This window comes from Mustelus asterias, unplaced genomic scaffold (genome assembly GCF_964213995.1).
Source record: "Mustelus asterias unplaced genomic scaffold, sMusAst1.hap1.1 HAP1_SCAFFOLD_130, whole genome shotgun sequence".
Classification (NCBI taxonomy): Eukaryota; Metazoa; Chordata; class Chondrichthyes; order Carcharhiniformes; family Triakidae; genus Mustelus; species Mustelus asterias.
In genome coordinates, this window is record NW_027590164.1 from 657,003 (window position 1) to 668,756 (window position 11,754).

General features: G+C 49.0%; 1 protein-coding gene and 1 pseudogene across 3 annotated transcripts; both read left to right on the forward strand.

The window, feature by feature from the left end:
• The first annotated feature begins 202 nt into the window (after positions 1-202).
• On the forward strand, positions 203-10,014 carry LOC144484893 (uncharacterized). 3 transcript variants are annotated; one of them, XM_078203262.1, is made up of 2 exons: positions 203-226; positions 7,728-10,008. In XM_078203262.1, exon 2 carries the CDS (start codon positions 8,058-8,060, stop codon positions 8,814-8,816), a length of 759 nt encoding a protein of 252 aa, XP_078059388.1. In that variant the 5' UTR covers positions 203-226; positions 7,728-8,057; the 3' UTR covers positions 8,817-10,008. The 3 variants fall into 3 exon arrangements, with proteins under 3 accessions (XP_078059388.1, XP_078059387.1, XP_078059386.1); XM_078203261.1 differs by having other exon boundaries at positions 214-313; positions 7,728-10,014; XM_078203260.1 differs by lacking the exon at positions 203-226 and adding an exon at positions 235-276.
• LOC144484905 (U2 spliceosomal RNA) lies at positions 6,498-6,598 on the forward strand (annotated as a pseudogene).
• Positions 10,015-11,754: the final 1,740 nt, after the last annotated feature.

Sequence of the window (11,754 nt, forward strand, 5' to 3'; positions counted from 1 at the left end):
TCCTCCCAGCCACCGCCTAACGCTGACTCCGCTTCTCCGGGACAAACAAGCGCCAAGGACAGCAATGACACTGCGCATGCTCCACATCACAATGCCCGGGGACTGATTGACGGCAGCTCTGGACCAATAGTAAGAGGGGGCGGGGCTGGAGGACCGAGCGGGAGCGGCTGGTCCTCCAACCAATCGGAGTGAATGAGGGGCGGGACCTGAAGCATGCGCAGTGCGGGTAATGGCGACAGACGGACGGTTTTAACTCGGAAGCGAGATCAATACGAGGTCGGGGGCGGCGTGCGGGGAATGATAAATGTGGCGGGTGGGTGGAGAGACTTTGTAAACATGTTGTTCAAACCCAAACCCCGGAAATGAACTTCCCGGTCCCCCCCTTTGTACCAAATGGAGCGGCAGCTTGTAGTGTTAGACCCGGGCTGACTGCCGCCATTGAGGCTGCATGTGGGAGGCCGGCAGGGATTGTGATCGGAGAGTGAAGCCCTGACGTCACAATGGAGTGGGTGAGAGTGTGACGTCACAATGGAATGGGTGTGGGTGTGACGTCACAATGGAATGGTTGAGAGTGTGACGTCACAATGGAATGGGTGAGGGTGTGACGTCACAATGGAATGGGTGAGAGTGTGACGTCACAATGGAATGGGTGAGGGTGGGACGTCACAATGGAATGGGTGAGGGTGTGACGTCACAATGGAATGGTGAGAGTGTGACGTCACAATGGAATGCGTGAGGGTTCCAGATGAGCTGAGACTGGGCTGGAGTCAGGTGATGTCACTGACATGTGACCCGGTGGCACAGTGGTTAGTGCAGCTGCCTAACAGCGCCAGGGACCCGGGTTCAATTCCAGCCTCGGGTCGCTGTCTGTGCAGAGTTTCTACATTCTCCCCGTGTCTGTGTGGGTTTCCTCCGGGTGTTCCGGTTTCCTTCCACAGTCCAAAGGGCCCTGGCAGATATATTTAAAATGTTGGTATCCACGGGTGAGAAATCATAGAAATCATAGAAACCCTACAGTACAGAAAGAGGCCACTCGGCCCATCGAGTCTGCACCGACCACAATCCCGCCCAGGCCCTTCCCCCATATCCCCACACATTTACCCACTAATCCCTCTAACCTATGCATCTCAGGACACTAAGCACAATTTTTAGCATGGCCAATCAACCTAACCCGCACATCTTTGGACTGTGGGAGGAAACCGGAGCACCCGGAGGAAACCCACGCAGACACGAGGAGAATGTGCAAACTCCACACAGACAGTGACCCAAGCCGGGAATCGAACCCAGGTCCCTGGAGCTGTGAAGCCGCAGTGCTAACCACTGTGCTACTGTGCCGCCCCAAAGGTGAGGTGCCGGATGATTGGAGGATAGCTCATGTTGTTCCGTTGTTTAAAAAGGCTCAAAAAGTAATGTGGGAAATTATAGGCCGGTAACTTTGATGTCAGTAGCAGATAAATTATTGGAAGGAGTACGAAGAGATAGGATCTGCAAATAGTTGGATAGACAGGGACTTATTAGGGAGAGTCCAGCTTTGTGCGTGGTCGGGCATGTTTAACCAATCTATTAGAGTTTTTCGAGGAGGTTACCAGGAAAGTGGATGAAGGGAAGGCAGTGGATGTTGTCTACATGGACTTCAGTAACGCCTTTGACAAGGTCCCACATGGGAGGTTAGTTAGGATGGTTCAGTCGCTCGGTGTACATGGAGAGGTAGTAAATTGGATTAGACATTGGCTCAATGGACGAAGCCAGAGAGTGGTAGTGGAGGATTGCTTCTCTGATTGGAGGCCTGTGACGAGTGGTGTGCCACATGGATCAGTGCTGGATCCATTGTTGTTTGTCACCGATATCAATGATCTGGATGATAATGTGGTAAATTGGATCAGCAAATTTGTTGTTGATACAAAGATTGGAGGTGTAGTGTTTAGTGAGGAAGGTTTTCAAAGCTTGCAGAGGGATTTGGACCAGCTAGAAAAATGGGCTGAAAAATGGCAGATGGAGTTTAATGCAGACAAGTGTGAGGTATTGCATTTTGGAAGGACAAACCAAGGTAGAACATACAAGGTAAATGGTAGGACACTGAAGAGTGCAGTAGAACAGAGGGATCTGGGAATACAGATACATAATTCCCTAAAAGTGGCGTCACAGGTAGATAGGGTTGTAAAGAATGCTTTTGGTACATTGGCCTTTATAAATTAAAGTATTGAGTAGAAGAGATGGAATGTTATGATGAGGTTGTATAAGACATTGGTGAGGTTGAATTTAGAGTATTGTGTGCAGTTTTGGTCACCTAATTACAGGAAGGATATTAATAAGGTTGAAAGCGTGCAGAGAAGGTTTACAAGGATATTGCCGGGACTTGAGAAACTGAGTTACAGAGAAAGGTTGAATAGGTTAGGACTTTATTCCCTGGAGCGTAGAAGAATGAGGGGAGATTTGATAGAGGTGTATAAAATTATGATGAGTATAGATAGAGTGAATGCAAGCAGGCTTTTTCCACTGAGGCTCGGGGAGAAAAAAACTAGAGGACGTGGGTTAAGGGTGAAGGGGGAAAAGTTTAAAGGGAATATTAGGGGGGACTTCTTCACGCAGAGAGTGGTGGGAGTGTGGAATGAGCTGCCAGATGAAGTGGTGAATGCGGGCTCACTTTTAACATTTAAGAAAAACTTGGACAGGTACATGGATGAGAGGGGTATGGAGGGATATGGTCCAGGTGCGGGTCAGTGGGACGAGGCAGAAAAATGGTTCGGCACAGCCAAGAAGGGCCAAAAGGCCTGTTTCTGTGCTGTAATATTCTATGCCTCTATGTGCCGGTTAGAAAGATTGGCCATGATAAATTGCCACTTGCTATCAGGGGGTTAACAGGGAAATATGTGGATAGGGCCTGGATGGGATTGTTGTCGGTGCAGGCTCGATGGGCTGAATGGCGGCCTCCTACACTGTATTTTATTATTCATTATTATTAATTAATTACGATTAATGCATCTATGAATGAAGGTGGTCTTGATGATGATGTGGACATGTGGCTGGAAGCTCATCTTGGGATGAACTATTTCACCCTGGTTGTGAACAGCCTGGTTCAGCCTCAGACAGTTGCCAGGAGGAGAGAGAAAGTTGTTGGTGAGGGAGTGGAGTTTGTAGTGGGGACTGAACACAATGGGTTCAGTCTTCCCAGTATTTATATGAAATAAATTTCTGTTCTTTCAGTACTGGATGTCAGACAAGTCAGGATGGTGTGTGAGTTGGAGAGGAACTTGGAGCTGATGGTGTTCACAGGGTTTGGAAATTCTGTCAAAGTTCCTGTTGAGTTGTAGATGTATAAAATATCTCTCCTCACCTCCGGCCTCTCCTAATTCTCTCTGTTTCCACTCAGAGTGTGGAGATGCCGGCGTTGGACTGGGGTAAGCACAGTAAGAAGTCTCACAACACCAGGTTAAAATCCAACAGGTTAATTTGTTAGCATAAGCCACTAGCTTTCGGAGCGCTGCCCCTTCATCAGGTGAGTGGGAGTTCTGTTCACAAACAGGGCACAAAGACACAAACTCAATTTACAGAATAATGGTTGGAATGTGAGTCTTTCCAGGTAATCAAGTCTTAAAGGTACAGACAATGTGAGTGGAGAGAGGGTTAAGCACAGGTTAAAGAGATGTGTATTGTCTCCAGCCAGGACAGTTAGTGAGATTTTTCAAGCCCAGGCAAGTGGTGGGGGTTACAGATAGTGTGTCATGAACTCAAGATCCCGGTTGAGGCCGTCCTCATGTGTGATTGACAGATCCATGCTCACTGCTTCTTGCCCTGGATGCAGAGAGCTGAAAATTTCCATGCAGGCTGCCAGACAGATAAATGTCTACATTACTGGAGTAGAAATGTGTGGAATATACAGACCGAATTCACTTCGTTCCCTTCAGTTGCTGCAAGTCCCCAATTTCCCCCAGAATGAGAAAAGAAATGGAAAGGGGGAAACATTGATTTCCCCCCAGATGTTGCCCAGAGGAGGAAGATTCACTCTGAAGCTCATTGGACAACTTCCACATTGTGATGTCACAATGGAGCCCTGCCTGAGTCAGCCAATAGGAATCACTGTGCTCCGCGGTGACGATTCCAGGTTCCAGTGAGCAGGCCCGGGCGGGTGGACCCTGGAGCCCCGCCCCCACCCATTGTTCCCCTCCCCCTGCACCTCCTCGAGCCAAGGTTTCCAGGCAACCGGCTGACGGCTCCGGCCAGAGCGAGAAGCCGCTCGGTGAGCTCCCCCTCCGCCCGGCCCGGGACTGTGCATGTCCAAGGGAGGGGGAAGCTGCACATGTGCGGGGGAGAATCCACCCTCTGATCTTCATGCTGAGGTGTTGACCAATGGGAAGAGTTGGAGGACCGGAAGGACTCTGGTTTTCCAGCCAATCAGAGCGCGGGCTTTGTGTGAATGAAGATTGATCTTCAGACAGACTCAAACCTCCTCCTGTCTCCGCATCTGAGGTCCCGGCTGACCTGCGGAGGATGCGAGAATGCCAGGCGGTATACCCCGCCGCGTCCTCTGCCAGGATCAACTGGGCTAAGTGCTCCGGACTCCTTGTCGGTCCTTGGGAGACGGAGCTCAGGCCTTTCACCTGGAGCAGGACCAACCTCCTCTACTTGGGGGCCCATCTCTGTCCAGCCGAGGAATCCTGGCCGGCGAACTGGCGGGAGCTGGAGGCCAAAGTCTCCGCCCGCCTGAGTCGCTGGACAGGACTGCTCCGAGTGCTGTCCTACGGGGCGCGAGCCCGCGTCATAAACCAGCTGGTCGCCTCCATGCTGTGGTACCGGCTGGTCCCTTTGACCCCTCCCCTGGCTTTGTCACCGATATCCAGAGAACCCTCCTGCGGTTCTTCTGGGACAATCGACTGCACTGGGTCCCTGCTGCGGTCCTGTATCTCCCGCTTGAGGAGGGCGGACAAGGTCTGGTGTGCCTTCGCACTCAGATAGCGACCTTCCGTCTCCAGGCCCTGCAGAGGTACCTTTACGTTGAGCCCCCTCCACAGTGGTGTGCCATGGCGACGTATTTCTTCCGCCAGTGGCACGGCCTCAATTATGACGTGCAGCTCCTGCATATCGAACTGGGGCGTGCTCCGACCACCCTGCAGGAGTTGCCCGTCTTTTACCAGGACCTCCTCACTGTCTGGAACAAGGTCGCCTCGCAACGCAGCTCCCCGCCCCCCCCTGTCAGGAGTAACGGCTCTCGTGCGAGAGCCGCTGCTCAGGAATCCGCTCCTCCAGCCGTATAACTTCAGGTGGCTGGCGGAGAGGGGGGCTGTGGACGCCGGGGTGACCAGAATCGGGGACGTGCTCGATGGCGGAGGGGCGGGCTGGATGAGTCCCCGCGTGCTGGCTGAGCGCGCGGGGACGTCCGTCTGGCGCGCGGCCAAAGCCATCCTAGACCTTAGGACGGTCGTGCTCGGCCCCGAAACTGCACGCAAACTGGAGACGGCGCAGGCGTGCGGTGGGATCCCGCCCGAGCGTTCCCCTGTTCAGGCGGAATTCCACATTGGCCCAAAACCTCAACCCCCCTCCCTGGGTGAGGTGCCCCACAGCCTGAGCCGCCTCGCGGAAATGTCCTCCGTGCCTTTTTCTACCGCGCGGAGGCGTTTCCTGTGCGGGCTGCTGCTGCACACCTTCCACTACCGCCTCCTCGCCTGTCGCCCGGATACACCTTGGCGGGCCTTGTTGCCGCCGGGCGGCGGAGGTCCCCGCTGGAGGTCCCTCTACGGAAGGATCTCCCCCAATTACGTCGGGGACCTGGGGTGGAGGGTGATGCATGCAGCAGTGCCGCACAACCGTAGGATTCACTGGTTCACGGGCTCCGAAGACTGCCCTTTCTGCGGCCTTGTGGAGTCCGTGGACCATGTCTATGTTGTGTGTCTTAGGCTGCACTCCCTTTATGTTTTCCTGAAGAACCTTTTGTTGATGTTTTGTCTGCACTTCAGTCCCACGCTCCTGATCTACGGACACCCGGTGCGGAGAGGGGAGGGTCGGGATGGCGACCTCCTCGTGAACCTGCTCCTGGGCCTGGCGAAACGCGCCATTTACCGGTCCAGGCAGCGGGCGATCGAGGGGGCCGTCCATCCTGACTGTCTTCCCCTCTACCGCGGCTACGTTCACGGCCAGGTGTCCCTGGAGAGGGAGCATGCGGTGTCCACGGGCGGGGTTGATGCCTTCCGCGCCCGCTGGGCACCGCAGGGGTTGGGGTGCGTTATTGACCCTGATAATCACATTTTAATTTGATGTTTTTAAGTTTCCTTTGTACTTTGATTTCTGTTCGGGCTGTTCCCCCTCCTTCTGGGGAGCTGCCCCTTTTACTTTGTCCTGATTTAACCTGAGTTTGTTTATTTGGTCCTCCAGCCAATCAGAGCTCCCCATTGTCTGAATGCGGAAGTTGGTTGGCCAATGAGCTTCAGACCAAACCTCCTCCTCTCGGCAACATCTGTGAGGAAATCCAAAGGTGTTCTGTCAGTATATTAAGAGCAGGAGGTATCGCTTCTCGGCCTTTTGGCTAAGATCCAGTGTAGTATTGACATGCTGTGCTTGGTTGAAGTCATTTGGTTACATTTTAGCTTAATTTGAAGCAATTTTTACAAGCGGCATCTCGGAATGCACAATGAATAGTCAGATCCTCGGAGGTACAGAGGATCAGAGGGACCTTGGTGTGGATGATCATAGATCTCTGAAGACAGTCGGACAGCTACATAAGGTGGTTCAGAAGGCACGTGGCATACTTGCCTTTATTAACCAAGGCATTGACTATAAAGGCAGGGAGGTTATGATGGAGCTGTATAAAACACTGGATAGGCCACAGCTGGAGTACTGTGTGCAGTTCTGGTCGCCACACTATGGGAAGGATGTAATTGCACTGTAGAAGGTGAAGAGGAAATTCCCCAGGGTGTTGCCTGGGCTGGAGTGTTTCAGCTATCAAGGGAAACTGGATAGGCTGGCGTTGTTTTTCTTGGAGCAGAGAAGGGTGAGGGGACCTTATTGAGGTGTATAAAATTCTGAGGGGCACAGATGGAGGGGGACAGGAAGGAACTTTTCGCTTTAGTAGAGGGGGCAATAACCAAAGGCATGGATTTAAGTTCAGGGGCAGTAGGTTTATAGAAGATGTGAGGAAAAACCTTTTCACTCAGACGGTGGTGGGAATCTGGAACTCACTGCCTGAAACATTTAAGAAGTATTTAGATGAGCTCTTGAAATGCCATAGCATACAAGGTTACGCACCAAGAGTGGAAAATGGGATTAGAATAGAAAGGTGTTTGATGGTCGGCGCAAACACGATAGGCTGAAGAGCCTCTTTCCATGCTGTCAAACTCTATGACCACCCTCACAGGCAGCAAGTTCAAGACTATCATCAGTCACAACCCCCTGTATCTTCACTAACTGAAACAATCCATTTAAAACATTCTTAGTCGAGGAATATAGTCATATTTCTGTTCGGCCGGAAGCCTGCATGGAGATTTCCAGCTCTCTGTGTCCAGGACAGGAAGCAGTGAGCATGGATCTGTCAATCAGCCTCAATCAGCACCTTCAGGAGAATTGGGAGGGTGAATATTAGATACAGCGGAGTGAGAATGGAGGGAGAGTGTGTGGGATGGAGATTTACAGCTTTTGGGGAATGAGAGAAGAAAGAATGTTCCATAGAAACTAGAATTGTCTGTTCTGAATTTCTATGCTGTACTGACTGTGATGAATTTTTCAAACTCGTTTTACAGGATATCAGAAGGTGAGGATTTACAGACAAAAACTCAAAACAAACATCACATCAGCATTCAATTTATCGGGACCTGAATATCACTGACCTTTGATTCTAGAAGGTGAAATGTTTCTCTGTTCTTTCTGCTTCAGAAGATTCTCAACATCAGCGTGACTGGAAAAGCACTACGAGTGAGAGTGTTCCAGTGCACTGAGTGTGGAAAGAGCTTTAACCAGTTACACAGCCTGAAAATACATCACAGCATTCCCAGCGGGGAGAGATTATACTCGTGTTCTGTGTGAGATTTAACTGATTGTTTAACCTGGAGAGTCACAAGGACACCCGAACCATGGAGAAACCGTGGAAATGTGGGGACTGTGGGAAGGGATACAATGCCCCATCAGAGCTGGAAACTCATCGACGCAGTCACACTGGAGAGAGACCATTCAGCTGCTCTGATTGTGGGAAGGGATTCACTCAGTCATCCCACCTGCAGAGACACCAGCGTGTTCACACTGGGGAGAGGCCATTCACCTGCTCTCAGTGTGGGAAGGGATTCACTCGGTCCTCCCACCTGCTGAGTCACAAAGTCACTCACACCAATGAGAGACCCTTTAAATGTACTGACTGTGGGAGTGGATTTAAAAGTTCTCGAGAACTGGTGTCCCACCAACGCACTCACAATGGGGAGAGACCGTTCAGCTGCTCTCACTGCACAAAGAAGTTTAGAACGACATTCCATCTGCGGGAACACCAGCGAGTTCATACTGGGGAGAGGCCATTCACCTGCTCTGTGTGTGGGAAGGGATTCACTCAGTTATCCATCCTGCTGAGACACAATCTCATTCACACCAATGAGAGACCCTTTAAATGTTCTGACTGTGGGAGTGGATTCAAAAGCTCAGTGGATCTGATGTCCCACCAGCGCATTCACACTGAGGAGAGACCGTTCAGCTGCTCTCACTGCTCAATGAGATTTAAATGGTCATCTGCACTGCGGATACACCAGCGAGTTCACACTGGGGAGAGGCCGTTCGCCTGCTCTGTGTGTGGGAAGGGATTGACTCGGTTATCCAACCTGCAGAAACACCAACAGATTCACAAATGATTATCGAGTTGGTTTCTGCTGTTAATCACATCCAGCACTGAACCATGTTCATTCTGACAGTTGGTGAAGTGGAAGGTTGAAGGGTTTTCTTTCTGCTGGACTGGCCGGTTTCGCCCCTCTGCTTCCAATGAGCTGATGCTCTTTGAGCCTGGGAGAGCACATTTCCAATGAAATAAGAACAAAGAAAATTACAGCACAAGAACAGGCCCTCCAAGCCTGCACTGATCATGCTGCCTGACTGAACCACAACCCCCTACCCTTCCGGGGACCATATCCCTCTATTCCCATCCTATTCATGTATTTGTCCAGATGCCCCTTAAAAGTCACGATCGTATCCGCTTCCACTACCACCCCCGGCAGCGAGTTCCAGGCACCCACCACCCTCTGGGTAAAAAATCTGCCTTATACATCTCCTTTAAACCTTGCCCCTCGCACCTTAAAGCTGTGACTCTTCCACTCTGGGAAAAAGCGTTTGACTATCCATTCTGTCCATGCCCCTCATAATATTGGAGACTTCTATCAGGTCGCTCCTCAACCTCTCTTGTTCCAGTGAGAACAAACCAAGTTTCTCCAACCTCTCCTCATAGCTAAACAAACAAATAAAATGATCCACAAAAACTGATGAAAGACATTTATTTTATCCTGGATAGTAAATAGTGTTTTTCCTCCACTGCAGGTAGATCTAAAATAAATACAGAAAGAACTGGAAAAACACAGGTCTGGCAGCATTTGTGGAGAGGGAAACTGAGTTAATGTTTCACGTCCAATGTAACTCTACTTCAGAACTAGAGGGAGAAATGTGATGGGTTTGATACTGATGAGAAAGGGGGAGGGTCAGGTCGAACAAAAGGGAAAGTCAGGGATTGGTTAGTGGGCGACGAGATTAAATGTCAAAAATGTCCTGGAACAAAAGGCAAAGGGAGAGGTAATGGTTGTAGTGAAGAAAGAAAGCAGTTTTGTCACTAGATTAATTGTATCCCCAATTACTTGCCCCATTTTCTGTCATTATCAGGAATACAATAGAATAATTTCACACCATCCCTTTATCTGATTCTATACAATCCCTGTACAAATGTTGAGGCTAATCAGAGCTGGAAGGTCTCTCTCGCCAGTACATTTATCTTCACTGCACATTCTTTACATACACAGCAATTAAACTTTTACATTTGACTGCAAATAAAACTCAATCTTTCATTACAACTACTGACTTATTATTGATTCATTAACTTTAACTCAATTATGGCTCACTACTTATTCAACCATCTGTTACTGACTGGTCGCTAATTGTTAGAGTAATCTTTAATTAATATATTTGGTTAACACAAGATACAATGGTTCAAAAATATACTTTGTGAAAGACACAAAGCTTTCTTACTAATCTTGATCAGGTTGAACAATCAGCCTCATTCTTGAGCCAGACTTTAGCAGAATATAATGTCCTCTAACTTATCAAAATGATTGAAGAATTCCTTAATTGCTTGCTCAGCCGTGTCTGGAGGCTTTTAGCTTTATGATATAAAGTTCTCATCACATGTTAGAGTTTAACATGGCTTCCTTGACCTAGTTATATTTAACTGTTAATACAGATGGAAGTGATCATTTTCATTTCTGAGGCACCCCTACAGTTTCCCACATCACAACAGTGACCACACTTCAAAATAACTTGACCGTAAAACACTTTCCAAGATCTTGTGGTCATGCAAGAAGCTGCAGAAATGTAATTTCCTTTTTAGAAATAGTCCCCAACTTGGATACATCACACTCAGTCCGCTCATTGAGATCATTAATAAAGACTGAGTCTTAATTTTGAGTAACAACCATGTCTTTCACTCCGTTTCCAAATCCCCTGTGAAAATCCAAACACAATATATCGTGAAATTATTTGGTTTAAAACAGAATGAGTTGTTGTGATTTGGAATTCACTGTCAGAAAATGGTGCAGGAAGCAAATTAAACTGGATCTTTCAAAAGGGAACTGGACAGATTCGAAATGAAATATGGGATTAATGGAAGATCTTGTTCAAAGGGATATCATGGGTACAATGGCTGGAATGGCCTCCTTCTCTGCTCTCAGATTCATTTGCATCTGATGAAAGTGATAAATATCTGGAACCCACTTCCGGCAAGGGGGAGAAGCAGAGATGATGGAATCTTTCCAAAAGGAAATTGGATGGGCAATTGAGGGAAATAAACCTACAGGGGTCTGGGGATCGACGGGGCAATGGTTTGATTCACAGGGAACGAGCATGGACTTAATGGGGCAGGTGGCCGCATTCGTGACCCTAATTCCTGACTGATCTAAAGAGAGTACAACCTGATGTGTAACCATAAAGCAAATGAAGACAGCAGCAAAGGCTGATGGTTAGAAGAGCTAACTCTGTATCAGGCTGAGTACTGTGGGAGGATCAGGCTGAAGGAGTTCTGCACTGAGGAATGGACAAAGGAGCTCATTGATTGGGGGCAGTCGCTCTGGCAGGAACTTTCAAAAGTTAATTGAAGGAGTCTGTGGGAAGGCAAAGGGACCTCTGGCAAGTGGCAAGCTTCAAAAGTGTGTTAACCAGGGTTCAGGGTAAGCACAGTCCTCTTAGAGTGAAGAGCAAGGCTGGTAGACGTAGGGAACGCTGGATGACTCGGGATATTGAGGCCCTGGTCAAGAAGAAGAAAGGGGCACATGACATGCATAGGCACTGGGATCAAGTGAATCCCTTGAAGAGTATAGTGGGTGTAGGAGTAGAGTTAAGAGAGAAATCAGGAGAGCAAAAAAGGGACACGAGATTGTTTTGGCAGAGAAGGCAAAGGAGAATCCAAAGAACTTCTGCAAATACATAAAGGGCAAAGGCGTAACAAGGGAGAGAGTAGGGCTTCTTAAGAATCAACAAGGTAATCTATGTGCCGATCCACAGGGATGGGTGAGATCCTAAATTAATATTTCTCATCAG